We start from the raw sequence: 21,409 nt of genomic DNA on the forward strand, positions 1-21,409 counted from the left end.
TAACAGCAATAACTTATGTAGACAACAATAATAATGCCTTCTATTTAAATATCATTTTAGCATTTACAAATCGCTTTCCCATTAAATTTTATAAAGGCAATAAATCCCCTAAGCATCACAAATTGAGGTTATTTTGAATTTTTTTGACTCATGTATTTCCAATTTACTATAATTTTTTTAATAGGTAAAACATGACCCTATAAAATCTTTACATTAGTCATTGCTTAGAAAAGTCTTCTCATGGGGTATGAAGACAAGATCATCCCAGTCCAGCTCCTTATGACAGATTTCTAATTGGTGAAATATCAGTTACCTGTCATATTAAAAATAGAAACAAGTGTTTTACTTTCCTTATTATGAAATATGAAAGCCATGTTGGTCCAGATAAGCCCTTGGAGGTCATGAAGGAAAAAAAACCCAATTCTTCCTTCAGGAATACCACAGCTGATGCTGAAGTTGTGCAATTCTGAGAGTAATACAAAAACCTAGGGGAGAGTTTTGCCTTCCTTCATTTGCAAGGCAGCTGAGAGAGAATGGCGAGTGCCTCCAGTGCTTATTGGTAAAGCAGATAATGTGGAAAACCATAAGATCTACATTAAAGTAATAAGTCACAGTGAGCAATTCTTATCACCTTCTTCATGCCCCAAGCTGGGTACACAATATAACAATCGTACCTGCCTGAAAAGCAAAAGCTAGAGCTCAACTACATTTTCTGGAGCATCACACATGTTACCCTGTCCACCAAGTAAAATGATTTTGTCAGAAAGACTGAAGAAGGTGCAAATGAAATGCCTGCAGAACCTGAAAAAACCTGCATCAATAACATTTCAAAAGTCAAGGATGCTCCCCAGGGTTGGCCCATTGGCTCACTTAGATAAAAGCTCAGATGACTACTCTGTTACCACTCCTGGGATAACCATGTGCTTATTCACATTAAAGGATTATCTGTCACTTTCAATACCGAGTGTCCAAATGGCTGGAGTACTTACTCCCCTGGGAATGCCATCTTAAAACTAAAAACAAGTTCTGAAGTCAGGTATTAAGAATAACTCAAAACCTCTACCACTTGGGCTAGAAACTTCATGAAAGCAAATGTCTTTTCCCTTCCATAAAACACCAACTTTTTGCAGGGAGATTTCTAATCATTCACAGACTGTGCTTGAAATGGGGAGGAAGAAAAGGTAAATATCAGAGTTAGTATATTCCTACCAATTTATAATCTACAACAACTTAATTTTTTTTGTCAAGTAGTTTAAACATGACTCCCACAATATTAATACTAATGAATTTCTTTAAACAAATCTTTTCTTCTGAGATGGGATAAAGGTAAGCGCTGCAGAGGTAATAAAGGAATGGAATGGGACCAGGTATTATTTTAATCTCAGAGAGTAGGAAAACTAGAGTTTAAGGCCCTCTTGGAATCCCACCCATCTTACTTCAAACACTGCCACCACCACCAGGGTTAGTAAGTCAGTCTGGGAAATACACACAAATACCCACATGGGTACCTTCACACCTTCATGGTCCCAGAAGGAAAGCCTTCCATGAAGCATTCAATGCTTCCTAAAGCCTGTCAAACAAGCCAGATTGAGACATTTCCCCTCAGGGTTTATTAGAAGAGAATGAGACAAGCCATTGAACCTGGGGGGTGGGGAAGTGTGTGAGGATACAGAAGGGAGAGAGACAGGGAGACACAGAAAGCATGGGCAGGGCGGGGGTCGGGCAAATAGACAAAAACCACACAAAGAAAAGGAAATCATCCATTTGTATAAGCAGTTTGCAGAGATTTAAAGCATTGGGGTTAGGCATTATATTTATAAGAAATGGGGAAAAAAACCACCCCAATCATTCCAAAGAAAAAAGCTACTCAGTTATTTGCTCTAAGGGCTAGATGACATACATACATAATTTTTTTTTAAAGAAGGGTACGGACTTCACCTTGTATTGTACCTCAAGGGAAGTTGAATACTGGGTACATGAAATCCATTATGCTCTACTAAAATATTCACAGGCAACTCATGGCCAAATGACTGTTTATATCCAAAACCTAATGAATGGCAAAGTGTTATCTCCTGGGAAGAAAAGTGGTATAGTATACATATCCTTTGAAGTTATTATAATACCCTGGACACAGAAAAAAAAATAGGGAAAGACAGCAAGTATGTCTATTAGCAAAAGACTTGCATGCTTTTAAATAAGGGAATTTGAACTATATGGAATTCAAAAAACAGCATGGAGGGGGCTTGTGTATATCATGGGATTTTTAATTTGATTATTTTGAGACAGTAAAAGTAATAAGATTACACTGTGGGGGTCATGTTTTCATGGAAGAAATGAAAATATTTTCAAAGAAAAGACAAGCAAACCACATACCTTCTAGCTCAGAATTTAAACATAAGGGACTGGTAGTTAGGCAAACTCAAGTATATTAGTTTACATTTCTTAGCCTGCAGAACAAAGACCATTTCAATTTCAAGAAAATTAAAAATGTATGGCTTTGTGCAAAAAAATTGGATTCACTGTTATTTTGCTTAAATGTACCAGTCCACTACCTTTAAAGGAAACAATTAGTGCCAGACCCAGAGCCAAGCACCCAAGACCCTCCTGAGAGCCAGGCATGCATGTACACCATCCACACCAAAAAAGGGGCAGTACTCACCGACCTCTCGGTTCACCCCTCGGCTTGTCGGCTTGGGTGGAGGGATGGGGGGCTGCTTACCAGAAGGCTTGGTGGTTTTTTTACTGGGTGGTGCTTCATCACCCTTGTGGCTCGCCTGTACAGCAGCGGCCCCTTTTGGAGGTACAGCTGTTTTTTTAGGTTTAGGTTTAGGCTTGGGCTTAGGAGGAGCTGGAACTAGGTGTGCCGGTGTTTCAGAGTGGTTTTCTGGGTTTTCTACAAATGAGAAAGTGAACAGAAGCCGACTGATACAGACACAGGTCACATGAAAACAATGAACAAGACAGATGATGGCAGCTAGATGATGTTATTTGGCTTTCGGGAGCCAGAAGGAAGTATTTTTTTCTGTAACAGGCAATGTATGGGACAAGAGCAAAGACTTAGTAGACAAAAGAAAAGTATGGTTCATTCCGTGGGTACTTCAATTTCTCTCTGGATAAAAGAGTTGTAGGAAAGCCATTTACTTACCAAATTCCTTGTGAGGATTTATATAAACTTTTATGACAAGATTAGGTCTAAACGAAACTCTGTATCGATAACCCAAAGTGGTAGTGATTCACTCAGGGAGTATTTCACATTCACATTATTTTCAATTTTATTGAATAATGCCACCCCTGCCCCAATAAAAATTAAAGGCATATCTTAATGTATGATAAGTATACTATAGACTAGTGGTCCCCATCTGTTTTCAGGCTGAAGACCTCTTCTTATATCTTCAAGGATATTCCAATGGTTCCCACATGAGAATAGTTATGCCATTAATGTTTGTGGAGAAAAAAAAATATGTAATGGTGAAAGACTACAATGAAAAGATCATATTTCATTCCAAAATGCCTGAAAATATATTTATTTTTCCTAATAGGCAAAAAGAAAGCAGTGATAATACAGAACCATGGACACAAAACCCACTGTGCATGGAGCGTATTTTGTTGGAACTCTATGAAATAAAAATGACAATGCTTGGTGTGCATATAGATTTGAGGATTATTTGCAATAATGCCACAGCACCGCAGAAGCTGGTAGCCTCTAGGTTGGGAATTTAGAATAAGCACTCTGCAGCAGAAGCAATGACCCCTCTTCTTGTTATGGCTTGTGACACTGCTGCACTTTGATTTGCAACAAGCCATTTGCTTGTACCACTAAGGACTTTCCTCCAAGGCATTTCCATCTGCTGGACAGAACACCAGCCAGATGTACCTAAAAATGATTTGTGCTCACTCTCATTGTGGTCTCCAGTACAAAGAGCACTGACAAAAATCAATAACTCCCTAAGGAATGGCAGACTCCAAACTCTATATTAGATTTGGCACTGTGCAGTTAAGAATAAACAACTCTTTACTTGCAGGACTTTCACATGTGTCCCTGGCATGCCAGGCTTCCCCTCCCCACACCACTCTGCAGTTTCAAAATAACCTCCTCTGACTTTTTAACTTGCCTGTTTTGCCGAGTAAGGCCATTTAGGGATGACAACAGGGCAAGATGCACATACAAAAATGACAACATTTAAAAATAACAGCCTCTGAGATGCGTTAATGGAATCTATGTGGAAAGGAGATCAATCTTTTGGTGCTGGTAAAGGAGTCCCTGAAAATGAACTCTTCAATCTGCTGTTGGGTAACTCACTAGGTTTTCCCTTAGCATTAGCTGTTCGTAATATTAAAACTTGTTAAGAGTTGAACCAGAGGGCTAAATGAGACTTAGTTCAACAATGAAATCCAATAAAAGACAAACATATTGTTATGACACCATGCCTTTATAGGCTCTGACTTTCAATGACTGTTAAGACTAGAAAATAATTTTTTAACACAGAGAACTTTGTTTAAAGTGTATATACTGGTGAATGTGGTGCACAAACTCATGTTCTTTATTCAGGATAAGGATCTCAATAACAGAAGCTATGATTTTTATTTCTTTGGCACCAGTGGCCCCTTCCCCATCCCATCTCCCATCCACCCACTCCGTTCACACAGAAGCATAGTAGAGTGCTCTGGATACCACAGGCACTCAGTTAATGTTTCCAAGCTAGGTTCAGGCCTTCACTGAGCACACCAGTTCATAGTGATCATTCCTTCCTTTAAACTATTCTAACACTTATTCCTTGGACTGGCTATGTGGGAAGAACTGGGTAAGCTGGTATTATTGTCTTTCTATGTATGTATCTTATCTCCTGGACTAGATAAGAAGTTGTTAGGGCTCCCTCCCTCCATTCTTTATATATTCACATCTTGTAAATAATTTGTATTTACCTCTCCGCATACCTGCTTTTCCTCAGTAAGCTTCTTGAAGGCAGAAACTGCTTTATTTTTGCTATTGTATCCTCTGTGCCCAGGTTAGTACATGGGACATAGCAGATACTTAAATGCTTGCCAAATTAGAGATAGAGACTGTGCCAAATACCACCCCCCCCTCTCTGTATCCAAACCGTCAAAGGCAGTACCTCACATGGTGCTTAGGTAGTAAAAACTGCTCACCAAACTTTTGTTATTGATGACAATGATGCTGCTGAATGCCATACAGGCTTAATGCTGAACTGGAAGCAAGCAAATCCTCTTTTATAACATATATTACATATTTAAAGCCTTGATCTTTCTCCTCGTGGGAGCTCTCTGTTCATCGCCAGAGGCTATTTCTTTAACGTCATATCCTCAAGAAAGTAGACTTTGGGGTTTGGGAACAAGGAGACCACTTGCTCTTTAGCATCCCGGAATCACAATCCCCACTGGGAAAAAAGTAAACAAACTACCCTAGGTTTGCCAATGTTGAAAGTCCCCATAGGCTCATCAGAAGTGGAGTCTGTGACTTTACTCTTTTACAGTGGGTTATCTGCTCAGCTTTTACTGCATTCATTTGTATGTTTATACTGGCACTGTCATTGTCCTTAAGTATTTTTGCATGTGTAATGCTTTTTTTTTAAGAAGAGAAAGGCCACTCTTCTATTTCATATACATCCCATCAAGAGTTAGAGTAGTCTGAGGCAAGATAGAAATGTAATAAACTAGAGAGTGTCCAGAGTATATACTGTTGACTGGCTAAAGAGTTGCTGCCTGCCAACTTACAGAGAAAAATCAATCTTCTTTCTGAAAACAAATAAATTAAAATTGTAGAGTATTATTCTATACTCAAACAGATCCAGTGATATCACATAAACTGGTTGTCTGAAATTTCATCATTTTGACATAAAGTATAAGGGATCCAACCACCTATGGCTACGACCACTGCTACTTATCAGCAATGTATATGGAAGGCAGGTCCTCCCCTTCTCCAGGCTGAGACTTCTTCAAAACGTCAAGAAGTCTTGAGGAGAAGTAAATCGTTCCAGATTCCTGATATATAAAACCAAATTTTGCCTGGCAGCTTGTATACCAATTTTTCCTCTACATAAAACAATTTTAAAGTAAATTTGTTAAGAAAAATGGTAGTGGATTGACAGCTTTCTAGAAACTAAGCCAGTGGTAATCAAAGTAACCCTAGCATCCAAAGGAGCTACACAACCACCACCTGCCTACCTTACTCTATAGAACAGATTTTTTAACCTGGGGGCCAGGAATTTGATTTTTTTTTGTATACTTGTATTTCAATATAATATATATTTTATTTTATGTATTTTAAAATATTGAGTCCAAAAGTTTCCCCAGACTGCCAAAGGGGTCTATGCCAGAAAAAAAAGGTCTAGAAGCTGCTCTAGAAGTTCTCTGATATAACAGAATACTCCAATGTGGAAATCAGAAATATTCAAGAGCTACAAGGGCGCTGTGAAAGAGGCCCTTGTGGTTTAAGAGCCTCCAAGTGAATATCACTGCACTAGGACATCCATCCCCAGAAGAGAGTGAAAACAATCCATCCAGTTTTATATACAATGAATGTCATTTCTTTTCCTACTATGACAGCGGTGTTTTAAATATTTCAACCGAGATATTTATATGCTAATAATCATATATATATATATATATACATATATATACATATATAAAATATCCATGGCTTTAAAAGAAGAAAGCATAGTTGAGTGAATCTAATACATCTATTAGCAGACAAACAAATCATGCTTGCTTAGGCTAAAAAGGAAGCATAGTGCTGATGTCCTAAAACATGGAGTAAATTAACAACATTTAGAGGTGAGTTTGTTTTTTAACTAGTGTTCAAAGTGTAGAAAGAATGCCTCTCATTTTCTTTTTCACAGTTCACCAATTTATTCAGGATCCTAGCTCTTTGTGTACAAACTAACCAAGTTTAGGACTCAATCTAGGTGTCTTTGAGGGTCAAGATGGACTGAACTACAATACAGGTATAAGAAATAACCAAACATCCTTCTATCTATGAAGCGTAGGTGCCATTCCCGCCCCGCCTCTGAATGTCAAGGCAGCAGAAATCTAACTTATACAATGCTGTCAGCAACTTTTCATTATGTTGAGATAAAGGAAAAGCCCTCTTTGAAGACAAGCCAGTTGGGCTACTGACACCACATAACAACCCTGTAAGCATTAAAGATGACATTGTTATGTAATGAAGGAAATGCTTAATGAATGTGAAAATTATCTCTCAGTAGACAAGTCACAGATGGATTTGAAGTGTAACAGTTTGTTAACACATGACAATTGGACTCAAAAAAAAATAATATGCTGCTACACATCTCAATTGGGAGAATTCTATCAACCATTTACCTCAGACTGCTTTAACTCTTTGTGTTCCACTGTTCTTTACTACTAAAAATGTTTTTGAAAATCTCATATTCTGTTCCTAAGATTATCTGAGAGGGGCTGAGAAAACTGTCCTTGATACATGAGGGTGAAATGAAGCAATTCATTTTCAACAAAGTCACAGATCCTTCCTCTATGTTTTAAAGGTAAAGTTTAAACTTAGATAAGGAATAGTCAAAGACTCCCTTTTGATTTGGAAAACCTATTTTGAGAGGAGGTTATAAAGTAGATTTTTTTTTAAGGCTTTAGCTCTAGATACCATCTTCTGCTTTTTTTTTTTTAACCTTTTCACCTCATCTTAAGAAGATATATTTGGAAGCCCACAAAGGGGAGAGAGGAACTGCAGTAGCAGGCATTGGAGTGAAGTAGTTGACAACCTGGGGGCTCAATTCTTGAGACTGCTATAGAGCAACTCTGGCCCAATCCTCATTTGACATGTTGCTGCTACTTAGCCCCCAGAGAACAGTTTGAAGAAGGCTGGTAGGCCTTCCAGAATTGAAGGCAATCAATCTGTTGTTCCTGAGGCAGTCCCATGCCGAGCTGTGTCAGGACTCACTCAGGCTTACAACAAAGCTTCACCCACCAGATTTCTTGTTCAGATTGGCAGATCTGAGAATGATGGAGACAACAGAGACTGTAATTATTGAGAAGGCAGCGAACAGATGTTTTATGTATATTATGGGTACGATGTAAATATTTCATATTTCAGTCTGGCATAAAAATATGCAGCCCTGAGTGGCAATGCCTCTAAGGCATACCATCTTAAAGGGTTTGTTGTACAAGCACCTCTTCAGATCATACTATCAGAATTTTTGAACAAAATGATTTTCTAAGCTTCTAAAATAAAGGGCATAAGTAGTAGCAAACTTTGCCCCAAAGCAGGCTGTATTTTAAGGATATTATTCCCAGCATGCTGATACTCGTTAAAGAAATTAAATTACCCTGAAGTTTCTCTTTGGTAAGAAAGATTATCATTTCATTTTGAAACATATGGAACTACGTGGGGAGTTTCTTCATGCGCTATATATGAGGCCTTTTACTTAAACTCTAGTTATCTGCTCTCTATCTATTTAGGTATTAGCCAGCTCTTGCTTCAAGAGCCACTACTGACCTTAGAGGCAATACCAACAACCTAAGATTTAGTGCTCAATGTTGAGCAGTATTGAAGAAAAAGGACTTGCGTTTCTTTTTAGTTTACCTTTCTTATCTTCTGCTTTTTCTTCCACAGTTGTTGCTTTTTCAGACAAAGAGCCATTACCTTCTTCAGACTTTACTACATTTTCCTCTTGTGTGGCCTCCTCTCCGATGGGTATCATGTGCCCGTTTGAATTTTCAAAGTTTACAGTTACATCTCCATCTAAAATGGGGAAAGAAACACCTAGTTGTCTAACTTGACAGCTTTCTTAAGAATCAGCTTTTCCAATTTTTGGTATAATACTATAGGCTTTGGGGAGTTTTAAAGTCCCCTAAAAAAAAGAAAAACTTTTACTATTTTATTAGGTCTTACTAAGAAAGTTCAGGCAATAGAAGAAAGGCTATAGAATCATAGCTCTTAGAAAGATGATATCTAAGCCATTAAAAGTCACTGGGGAAATAGCCTATTTATAAACATTTTTGGAAAAGGAGACTCCCTCCAGCTTAGGTGTTTTAATGTCTATCATTTATTAAATTATTTCACTCGGAAATGGAAGGGTGAAAACAATAACCTGAAAAATGCAGTAAACATATTTTAATCAACATTAAAACATACAACACAAATGCAAATACATCAATAGCAAGAGGAGACGGCAGACAAATTATCAGTGGGAAAACATGAACATTTTCCAACAGCAATTTCTTCAATCAGGATGGTTTTCTCTGACAGCCTTGCACATCAACACAACTATTATTTGTGTGAGCTAAAGGCCTACGTCAGTATCTTAGTGTGCCATGGAGGAAACCCTGGATTCTTGAAGACTACACCATCTGAATACAAGCTGTAACAATTCCTACCAAGCTGGAGAGGTTTAGTGAGAGGCAAGAGTATGGAAAAGTCTAGGCAAGTATCCAGGAGATCATGACAAAAAAGTTGGTCACCAAGTCATCACAATGTTGTTTTTTTTTGTCCATAGCAACTAAACAGAGAGACAGAGACAGAGACAGAGAAAGGAGGGAGAAAGAGGTGAACTGCATATCTGCATTGACAGAGGGAGTCTTCACACCAATTTAATTATGATCTTTTCATGAATTGAGATAATTTAGGGCAGGGGCTCTTAATCTTTCTTCTTGTGTCAGGGTCTCTTTGGCACTCTGGTGAAGCCTATGAATCTCTTCTTATAATAATGTTTTCAAACATTTAAAATAAAATGAATAGAATTACAAAGGAAATAGATTATACTGAAATGCAGTTATCAAAATGCGAAAAAAGAATTTCAATTGACCCCCACATTACAAATCCTCGATTTAGAGGAAAAAGAGTTTGTGGGCTTATTATTCATGGAAATGTTGGGAAAACATCAATTCATCAATTAAAAAATTATGTCTGATTCCAAACGGATATGTGTCTAACATGAAAATTCGAAGGGCACTCTTTAACATTTCTCTACTGGTGTAACACATCACTGTAAAGCCTATAAGGCTTTCTCTGCCTCATCAGTTTATTCGCTTAGTAGATTGAAGAAAAGTATAAAATTAATCAAAGCCGCCTGTCATTCAGCCAGCTCAGGAAAAAGAATGCACCAACTGAAATGGAACAAAAGACACTCAAGGTAGATATCGTCAGCTTTTCACTCATATGCAGGTAAAACCAAAGCAAACTATCCAGAACAGAATGGCAATCCTTCTTCCAGGATTTTCAACCTAAACAACATTGATGCCAAGTTGTTTAGAATAAGTCCTGGAAAGTGGCAGAGTCATGAGTGTCAGAGAGCAATTTGCAGGTTGCATACTTTGAAAGATTAGATCTGTGATTTGTTAGCTCCACTACTTGTTTACAAGAACCGAAAGGTCCCCAAAGAGATATAACCATTTAAAAACTCTGTGTGTGTATGTATGTATGTGTGTGTGTATGAGAGGAATTTTAAACTTCCACTGAAAATGAAAGCTGTAAATATAATTATAAGAATGAGCATCTTTCCTGCTGAAGAAGGCCTGACTTCCAAGTTAGAAGATTTAGGTTATAGATCCATATTTATTACTTATTCCCTGGATATGTTATATCTACCTGAATTCCTTCTATAAAATGAAAATAATGACATCTGTGCTACATGAATATGTTCTAAGCAAGAATAGACCACTAATCTACCATGTACTAGTTCAGGGTTAAATGTAGAAATACTCCACAACTATTACCAACACTTTGAAAAGATGGAGTCAGATCAAGATGATTCTTGTAGCCTTTACTTTTAAGGCTTGTACATTTCATGCAATGAATGAGATTTTGTAGGAACTCACCTCATTTTTTAATGGAAAAAATTGTTGTTTTATAGAAACTACTTCTAATTCTATTAGAAAAATTAAGAGGTAGAAATTCTAAATTTCAATGTTTCATTTGGGTGTAATAATGCTCTATACAAATATAGATGGGTACATCAACTCAACTCTTATATAACAGCCACGGAAGAAAGAACTTTGGGAAATAAGCCAAAGCAAAGGATCTGTGGAGTTTTGCCAAAAAGGTTACATAACAAACCTGTATATGGGGTTATTAATTTGGGATTTATAAACTTAAAAATATATTCTGATAATTATATTTCAATATAATTGATTTCCTTTGTAATCCTATGTACTTTATGAATTGAAAAACATTATTCTGAGAAAAGGTCTCTAAGTCTAGATAAATAGATGACAGATAGATGGATAGAAAAATAGATAGATAGATAGATAGATAGATAGATAGATAGATAGATAGGGCAAAGGATCCATATGTCATAAAAAAGTTAAAAATCCATGCCCATCAATAGAGGTGGCACACATCTGTAATCCTAGCTGCCTCAGAGAACAAGGCTAGTGAATTGCCTGAGCTCAGGAGCTCTGAGCTGCAGTGGGGCTCAAGCCGACCCAGTGTGTTCCGTAAGTTCAGGTGCATGGAAGAGGGATTTGGGGAATGGAAACCAGTTGGCCTAAGGAAAAGCAAATCCTGACTTCCAATTATTTTGGGGAAAGAACCCATCTTTTATAAAGCACTTTGTTATTTTTAAAAGGACATTGTTAATGGCTTTAATTGAGTAAATGTGAAGAAACTAATGAGCTACTCTTACAGCTGTGTTTACTCTAACTTAGATACTCCCATGTGAGAAATGATCTGTACTGAAACAGTGATTAATTCCTAAACTTTCATGTATAACTTATTAGGCTACCTTGCCTCAAACTGTTACGTTAATTGGTCTTCTTGATAAAAATGGGAATGAGATTTTATTAAATGAAAATGGAATTTATACTGGGGAATCATACCATGAGTGAAAAAATAGAAATGAAAAGGCATTCATTATTCAGATATATAACTTGTAAGTGCAAATAATCTAGGGCCAGAATAAAACTGAAAGAGCAGAATTGTATATAAATTTACTCAAGTTAAGGCTAAACATTGAAAAATATGATCAGGGTAGGAAAGCATAAATAACATTTTATAATCTTGGATTCATATTCTTTAATGAAGTAGAAACAATGAATATTTTTACCTAGATTCAAGATAAATGATATAGAAATGGAAAATTCAAATGGGAAAGAGAAAATTATTCCTCAAATATGTTTGTGTTGGCTTACAAACTTTTGGTTTTCACTCTGTATGATTGGGCAGCTCCAGAAAGTAGTTCATTTATATTCAATAAAATTGAAATTACTTTTCTTTTTTCTTTGCCTTGGGTTAGTGGTAAAAAAAAATGTAGAAGCTATTTTACTGTTTGCCTTTATTGAACTTTACATATCTTACATTCAAACCATAATTCAGATTCCTTCATAGAGTTACATAACTAGTATTTAAATTTAGAAACAAAAAAAAGGAAAAAATTTAAGATGTCTTGGCAAGGAAAATTAGTGTTTTCACATGTGACATAAAAAGCTCAATGAAATGAAAGATATAAACTTTTAGATACCAGTAGAACATTCAGCTTGCAAAAACACCATCACTCACCATTATTATGGGACCAGCCCATATCCTTTTGCATTCATAGATATCCTTGAAGATGTCTTTTACGTCACACATTTTATACAAGTCATCCTTGCCAATATTCTGCAGTCTACCTTCATTTGTCTTGTGTCTTTCTATCTACCTTTTGGGTTACCTACAGTTAGTTTTAATTCTGAGATTTTAGTGTTCTAGGATTTGCAATCATATAGCATTAGGGGGAAAATAGTGTTAAAAAGACGGGCTTTTACAGCAGAGAGTAGTTTGGAATAATTGAAAGCATCCCATTTGAAAGAGCACAGCCTAACCTCCTCCTCCTCCTGCTCAATTCTGCTACTTGGAAGGAAGGAAGGGAGCAAGGACCGACCCCTTTTGTAGTGTGACCTTAGGCAAGTCACTCATCCCCTCTGGGCCTCAGCTTCTTATCTGGAAAATGAGGAAGTTGGACTACATATAGTCTCTAGGGGCCCCTTCCTGCCATAAATTTATGATCCACATTGAGCATATTTCCATTTTGTGCCTTCCTTGATATTATTTTATAACATTAAGTTCAATGCTTTTTTAAAAAATTAATAAGACTGTGAAAAGTATGATTTTCTGTAAAAAGTCATCTCTGAAAGCTGGCCTGTTCCCTTCCCATATTTTCATTTGGCATATCCTCTATGTGCAAAGAAGAATTTCATAAAGATTTAGTAGAGATGGGAATGTAGGCAGATTTGGGTTGGTAGTTGCTCATGTCTTTCTTGGTTGTCTCTTTTGGCGTGAAAGTATATAAGATCTTTTCTATTCTTTTAGAGGTCAAGTTTTTAGATAGCATAAAAATCAATCCTTTTACATTTTTTTAAATTGTTACTTCAAGCAGGGATTACTCCCAGATGCACTATTAGTTCCAGCAGTTGTTTCTGTCTTCACTTTCTTAAATGTCAGTGTCCATGTTCACAATACAATGGGTACTTCTATGATAGACTCTGAATGTGGTGGCTCTGCTCTTCTTTTTAATAATAGATCATTCTAGAAATATTAACAGGTTTCTTTCATTTCACATTATTTTCTATACAGTGTCATCTTGAAAATGCCCTCAAAATAACATGACAATTGGATCCTATGACAAATTTGTGTAAGTTCATTTTCTCCTTAACTGACTTTTTGTTGTTTTACGTTGCTCACAATCCTCACTCCTCCTAAATTAATGTTGCCATTAACCGATGTGTATCTTTACTTGGCAAAAAAAAATCAAGTATTTGTTGGCTTACAGGGTTTCTGGGTCCTTCTGGCTTCCTTTTGCGGCAACTGTTTTGCATCTATTAAAACTTTTTAAAGAAATAGTGACAGTTAATCTCTTCCATTTTGCTTATTTCCAATTTTTTTTCCACAGTAAAATGCTAAAATAATTTGGTTTGGAACTGCTATAACTACATGCAAAATCAATATCCTTTCTTCAAGTCTCGCATGATTTTGACTTTTAATCAATTGATGATCTATCTTTGCACACAGCTGATTCTCTTCTTGAACCTTTTGATTCAAAATACACAAGGAGATTTGAATAGCCTATCAGCCTTTGGTCTTTATTTTTTTGGTCCAAAACATCCTTTTCCAGTATAATTTTTGCTGTTCTCTGCCTATCTTGCATTAAAGTTAGCAGATATCAAGGTATATATTGACTTAATTTGGTAGATTTTATCAAATTATTCATAGAATTTCTCTACTTCATTCTCTGCAATGGATATTAGGGTATAAACTAGAAATATCTGCTTTATGGTTTATTTCTTATATTCAACATAAGCACTACAAAAGGAGAGGTAGCTAAGTGTCTCATGAAATATCATTTTTTGTTGCTTTGGGGCACATAACAAAGTCAACTCTGCCAACTCCTTCATTGATTGCTTTTACGGAGAATTTGTAAACCCAACTTTCATTTAGCTGTAACTTTTCCAAGTCTTATTTCATTTAAATCAAGAAAGTCAGTTTCTCCAGTGGTGGGATAGCTTATTAGTCACTGTACACAAACTGTAAATTAAGAGAACCAATAATTGTTAATGTTCGTGACTGATTAAAAAACTGTGTGATTCTTAGTATTTTCTACCTCCTTTTATGTCACTTTGCCAATGTCACTGTGGAAGGACAAGAGAGCCACAAAAGGCTAAAGCTTGACTAAAGACTATAAAAAACAAAATAAAACTCCATTATTTTGTAGTAAAGAACCCCTCTGTCTCTTGTTAGACTGTCTTCTTCTGACAGTATAGAAACTTCATTTCTGCACTCATATTCAATATCATTCCAAGTTGGTCGAACTCGACAGAGCTTGTGTGTAGCTGGCATAGTTTTTAAGAATCCAGGGTCAATTCCACACCACAATGAAATATTACAGTGGGGTTTGTCAAAGGGTTTACTTTTAACTTAGAAAACAGAAGCTATTGCATATGGTAAGAGCATGTAAACTAAATTCTTATCCTTTAAAAAAAATGAAAGCAATTTTAGAACTTGAAATAAAGGAGTTACTGATGTAGTTTTACATATGCAAGAAAAATGAGGAATTGAGAAAAATGTAAAGTTATATTCTAAATATTCTGCGATTTAAGGAAGAGATAAAAAGTCAATTGGAAAGGATGTTCCAAATAAAAGAAAGTAAAAGATTTGGCTGAGGAGTTGACAGTGTCACAGGGCAAATCTTAGAACAGAACTAGTATCCATAGGAAATTGAAAATTATAAACTCAAGTGTGTAAGCTTAGATTAAATCTTGATACCACACCATGAATAATGTTTAAGTAAGGGGTTATGCAGGAGTGATGGCACCTGAAGAGGTTCATCCGGTGGGGATGAAGGGAGGGAAGAGAAGTGTATTTGTTTAAGAGAATTATTAATTCAAGAGGTTAAAAATCACACCTAAGCGTCCCCAGTGTAAAAGCTAACACTAAATAGAGAAGAAAAGCATTAAAGATAGCAGACTGAGGCCACCTTACATATTTTCGAAGGGGATGATTGACAACTAAACTTTGGAAGAATTTTTCTCTAAACAACTCTCCAAGCTGAAGCAGCAAGAAATAGTCACCACGCAGACAAAGTTTAGCAAATGGAATTTTTTTTACACCCATCCCACAAGCTCTATATAGGAGGGCAAACTTTTCTCATAATATCTTAGTGCTATTGAAGGTCAAGAAAACCAAGGTAAGTGAGTCTTCATCATTGAAAAGAAGAGGCTGTTAACCAAGCAGAGAACAGAGTTTCCAGTCTCTGGGCTAGAGCTAAAAACAGATTGAAACTCTCAAGATAATTATTGTTGGAGAGATGACAGAAAACTACTTTCTCAAGCACTTGGCTGAAAACTGGAAGGCTGATGCTTGTTCCAGTCACCATAGGGAGCCTTGAGGAATGAGGTAATCTTTTATAGAATATATGTTCCTGAGCACATATGCATAGAAAAGAAGTTTAAAGTAAGCTTCAGCAATTTCTCTGGCAGTTCTAACATCAGCTTATGATTTCTTTTAGGTGGAAATTCCTTTTATGTCTTTTAATATTCAGACGCAAAAGTTAAAAGGGAAAAGCAAAACAAAGAAAACTTTCTGGGAAATAAAGTATGAGTTGGTCCAAGAGGCCTTTCAATCAAGCAAATATCACCACAAATATGGGAGAACAAAAACCAAAGGTATACTAAGCTCAGTTTTAAACTGATACTTTTAAATTCTATTTTTGAAAAAGGCAATTCTCTCCCTATTTATCTGCTATTCTTTTGACAGAAAGACAATGATGTGGCCTTTCTAATCTTTACCCACGTAGGATGACTATTCTTTGAACTGTAAATTTTCTAATTTTTGTCTTCCTTTTAGAGATTTATAAATAAAAAGGCACAAAGGGAAGATGTTTTGACTTTGCAGATAAAATTAATAGCTCAGAGTTGACATTATAAAATGGATTCTTAATTTGCACTCTGAAAATACCTCCCTTTCCCAACACCTCCAAAAAGATCACAGAAGTCACTCTGAATACAGTCTATTGAAAGTTGATTTTTTTTTTTAATGCTAGAGGAGCACCTCCTACCCTTACTATTTCAGGATGGCTTGTTTTGCCCCTGACAGACTGATGCTGTAGGATATAATAGGAGAAAACATAGCTTGAAAGGTACTAAGAAGTTAGTGATGATATGAATTAATCCATAACTATTATTAACAAAAGGTTTTATGGGGCTGATGTTCAAATGAAAAAATAATATATATTTGTGAGAATTCTGAGAAAACATTATTTTATTCAAAATATGTTTGTCCTCTCTTTTGAAAAAGGCCTGAAAGGACACAATCAGTAGCTGACTTTTCCTTTTCAGCTCTACTACTATGACTATTAATCACTACAACCTTAAAAAGGTCATATCATCTCTGTTCAAGTGGCTTCTTAGAAAAAAAAATGCCATAAGCACCTCTGATGGATAATAGATAAAGGAATACTATTGTTTATGAAACATTAGAAATATATCATAATCCTTCTTTAATAAAGTACATTGATAAGGATATACTACAGCAATAGTTAGGAAGACAAAGAAGAAAGTAAGATTAGATGAACCAGCATTGTACCATTAAAAATTCCTCACGGTTATAACGGAAGAAAAATTCACTACAGTCAGCTCAGAGAAGTAACAGAAAAAATACTTCTGCACTTCCATGGTTGTTTGTTGAGTTGTTTCAGTCGTGTCTGACTCTTTGTGACCCCGTTTGGGTTTTCGTGGCAAAGATACTGGAGTAGTTTGCTATTTCCTTCCCCAGCTCATTTTACAAATGTGGAACAAAGGCAATAGGGTTGGTTAAGTGACTTGCCCAGGGTAACACAGCTAGGAAGTGTCTGAGGCCAGATTTGAACTCATAAAAATGAATCTTCTTGATTCCAAGTCCAGTGTGCTATCCACTGCACCACCTAGCTACCCTTAAAGTTCTAACTTAGTTTAATGAATGGTGGAAAGAATACAGGAAGTTGGTTAGAATGATAGCAATAGTTAGAGCTAATATGTATATAAGCCTTTTAAGGTCTGCAAAGCATTTTACATAAAGAAGTGGAGAAAAGTGCTTGGAAATGACAAATGTTAGGGAATGGGCAAGAGAAAAAAATCTCTCAGTTGAGCAGCTACATCAAGAAAAAACAGATCAGGGAAAATGAGTTTAGAAAATAAAGGAGAAGAAAATTGTTTAACCAAGAAGTTAAAGTTTGTTTCCATTCTTGTTCATGCTTTATTGGTTTGTCTGGAACAGAGAATTTGGGTCACATGAATGTACAATAGGACAGAAGGGAATTGTTTGTTCCTTTACCTGTCTGTCTCTGTCTGGCAGCTAGAAGAAACAATTGAGCTGAATGAGACTCATATTCCAAGCCATTGAATCTGCTTCCTGCAGAATGTTAGAGTCGGTTCAGGAAGATGGAAGAAGTTAAAGGAAATGAAGTCCCTTATGTGTTCTCTCCCACTCCAGGGAGAGCTTTGCAGATCTCTGAGTTTAGACTAAAATGGGACAGCTGTTGGTTCAGTGGGGGATTTCATACCTTTTATGAACTTCTGTTTCTCCAGATCGTTCAGGTGTGATTGGTGGAAGCAAGAGCTCTCTTTTTTTATATCCCTTGTGCTTAGTAAGGTGCTTGGCACATAGAAGGTGCTTGATAAATGTCTATTGACTGAGTGATGGATGGAGTTCCTGTTTAATTTGTTGACTATGGCTAGTGGAGGAGACGTAATAGTCACGGAAATGAAAGAAAGCATCAAAGAGTTCAGGACGACAATATTTTTTAATTTATGGTGTTAATTTCCTCACCTTGATCAGGCAATTCCTTAAGCACTCCCCTTCTTATCAGCTCCTCTCTACTTTGTCTTGTGGATATCTTCCTTTCTAACACTTATAAAAAGAATAAGCACAGTTAAGAATTGAGTCATGAATGAGTTACAATAATTACGTAAAGCACGCTGATCAGGGTTCCCAAAAGCACCTCTGTTTACACAGAGGCTCTAACCTTGCAGTTATTATTTCTTGTCATCCAATCAGAGAGGTCTATGTGATTTAACTGGAATGAGGACACTGCTCCAGCCCGATATTCTCTTGTCACAAGAGTGGAATCAAACCTTTTTGTTTTAGAGAGACTTTTGGGAAAGAATCTGGACATATTCATTATTACTATTTTTTTTACTATAGATACAAAAACAAATGATCATTTTAAAATTTGTCTTTATGTAATGATTTATAATAGAAACTACATGTATATAGTATATACAGATTATATTTTTGTAAAATATACTTATAGTAACCCAAACTTTAAGCAATCTGGAAATATATATAGTCATAAATAATACTCACCTGAAGACAATTCATCTAGTAACTCGGAAGAGGGGGAGTTTTCCTAGCACCTTCTCTTACATACTTTCTACTAGATAGTTCTACGTGGGTCCAGACAAATCATGAAACATAGCGACACATAGAAATTATCTACATTAAATTCCTAGGCTAGTTCCCAAAATCTAACCCACAGTATAGAAGAAAGTGTATATTTCCAAAAGAATTATTTGCTACTTGTTTTTGTGGCAGATGTATGTTATACATGTATGAAGAGATGGCGGGGACTTCTCTTTATCCTCTCCACTCCTGTGTGACCATAATTGGGACTGGGACAGAAGAACTCAGGAATGTGGGAGGTAGTGACCAACACAACTATGTCAACAGACTGGTGCATGTATAAAGCCTGAGGGAGCAAAGAACTAGATCTCCATTCTTCTGTTGTAGAACCTGAGACCCCCTATGGGACCTCTCTTAGATCCCAAGAGCTCCAGATTCCAATATAATCCCACCACCCACGGCCGTACCTCCAAACACACCCTTAGGACACAGATCTCAGAACTCACTCTCTAAGGGAAAATTTCATCACAAGGGAACTCTTTTTAGCCCTTATACTCCTGAGGTGATACCCGGTAAGAAGTGAACTCTTAGATCCCAAGAGCTCCAGATTCCAATATAATCCCACCACCCACGGCCGTACCTCCAAACACACCCTTAGGACACAGATCTCAGAACTCACTCTCTAAGGGAAAATTTCATCACAAGGGAACTCTTTTTAGCCCTTATACTCCTGAGGTGATACCCGGTAAGAAGTGAATATAGTGACTCAGGGAACAATTTATGCTCCTTAGGTATCTGTCCCTGCTGTGGCAGAGACCAGCTGTTTAGATATTTATGTCAAGGACAGTCTCTCATGTTATAGCTGTGGCTCTTTGACACGAATCTGTTTAGAACTGGTGATTATCATGCAGATTGCCTTTTGTAAAACTAACCTGTAATGGGTACATATATACGTATATGCCTATATCTATCTATTGCTTTCACTTCTAAGTGATAATAATAGCAGTTTACGTGGATAATCAAAGCTGGGATACACAGTAGGCAAAAACATGCTTAAGTGATAACTCCTATCCAATTCAGGTTTCAATGTTAGTCATTTATAGCCAGTAGAGTTGCTTTCATCCACACGCCTTGCTTCACAAGCATTTTACCAAGAAATGAAAAAGATGTTGCTGGTTAGAAGGCTCCTATTAGTTTTTTCCAACCCTAGTGAAAGGGGAAAACCCTGAACCAATGTACCAGAGCCAGAATAGGGAAATAGTTCATCATTTAGCTGCAAAAGAGTAAAGAGAATTACAACACATGAGTTGCTGGGATCTGGTGATTGTTTTTAAAAACTCCATTGGTTCTTCCCTAGTTGTCTATTCAAAGAGTGTCATTAAGTATACAGGCTTAACATAGATCATATGGGGAAAGACCAGGCAGAGTCCTATAGAATCTGACCGAAATGTGTCTAGAAGTTCTAAGCCTAGAAGTCTAGCTCTTGGGCTCAGAGGTCATCTCTACTTGTGATGATAAATTGAAAGCAACTGCCTTAAACTAAAGAAGGCTATTAAGCAATGGTGTGCATTAGCACATACACTTCCCCATCTACAAGTAAGATACTAGCCACGCCATTTCTTTCTCTTGCCCAAAATGAAAGACAATTTTTGCCTCCTTTAAAAATGGAGAATGAATCGGGGCCATTCAGTAAGCAGCTTTCTGCCTTAGGCCCTCTAAAAAAGCCCCTCCATTCTTTCCCTTAAAAAAGTAATATAAGATCCTGGAAAACTTCCAGGTTTTTTTGTTTCAGTTTTTCCAAAGTGGGCCCCAGAGGATTTTTATTTAGTTTTGAGTTTTCTGTTGCTTTAATCCTATCTTAATCTCAGCTAAAACCTGCTACCCCACAAGCTGCCCACCCCCTTTCCTCTCTACAAACTCACTTGGGAGCTTTGAAGTGGCATGGGTTTTCAGCCAAGAAATCAAAACTACAGCTTTGCCCCTTCTCTGTACCTCCTGGAAACAGTGACCGATAGGAAAATAACATTTGCTATTTGTTTGGAGTCTTTGCTGATAGGTCTTTTGCATACAAAGCAGATGGTTATGTACAGGAGCCACAGAGAATGGTCTTTGGGAGACAGAGCCCAGCAAATACACCACTGTGGCAAGAAATTCCAACCATCCTTTTTACATGGCTACAAACACCTCTCTATCTAGTGCTTCATCTTTTAAAATATTTGCCTTCTATTTAAACAGGTTCCTGGATTGTTTATGGAGTACATGCATTGGTTATTTTGGAGAAAGAATGGCATATGGGCTCCGTAAAACCTGTTGGTAGGTAACACACTATCAGGGGTGGGGAACCAGCAGCCTCAAGGCCACATATGGCCCTGTAGGTCCCCAAGTGTGGCCCTTTGACTGAATCCAAACTTGTAGAACCTGCTAGAAGCTTGATCCTGAGTAATAGTACCAGCCAGTGACTTCCAAGTTTTTACCAGTATTAAACTGTCTTTGTCCAATCCTCTCCCCCTTTTAATTAATATAACACTACTAATAAACAGCAAAGACAAGCTTAAAACATACACCAGGGGAAAA

General features: G+C 36.8%; 1 protein-coding gene across 2 annotated transcripts in view; it reads right to left on the reverse strand.

The window, feature by feature from the left end:
- The window catches only part of PHACTR2 (phosphatase and actin regulator 2), a 168,203-nt gene that overhangs the window by 67,935 nt on the left and 78,859 nt on the right, over positions 1 to 21,409 (reverse strand). Inside the window, exons 3-5 of one of the 2 annotated variants that reach the window (XM_036766345.1) lie at positions 18,263 to 18,343; positions 8,573 to 8,731; positions 2,660 to 2,893 (exon numbers count right to left, since the gene is read on the reverse strand). In XM_036766345.1, the coding sequence (XP_036622240.1) occupies positions 2,660 to 2,893; positions 8,573 to 8,731; positions 18,263 to 18,343 (474 nt within the window). The remainder of the gene's footprint in view (positions 1 to 2,659; positions 2,894 to 8,572; positions 8,732 to 18,262; positions 18,344 to 21,409) is intronic. The other variant, XM_036766346.1, reaches the window with a different exon arrangement.

This window comes from Trichosurus vulpecula, chromosome 7 (genome assembly GCF_011100635.1).
Source record: "Trichosurus vulpecula isolate mTriVul1 chromosome 7, mTriVul1.pri, whole genome shotgun sequence".
NCBI lineage: Eukaryota > Metazoa > Chordata > Mammalia > Diprotodontia > Phalangeridae > Trichosurus > Trichosurus vulpecula.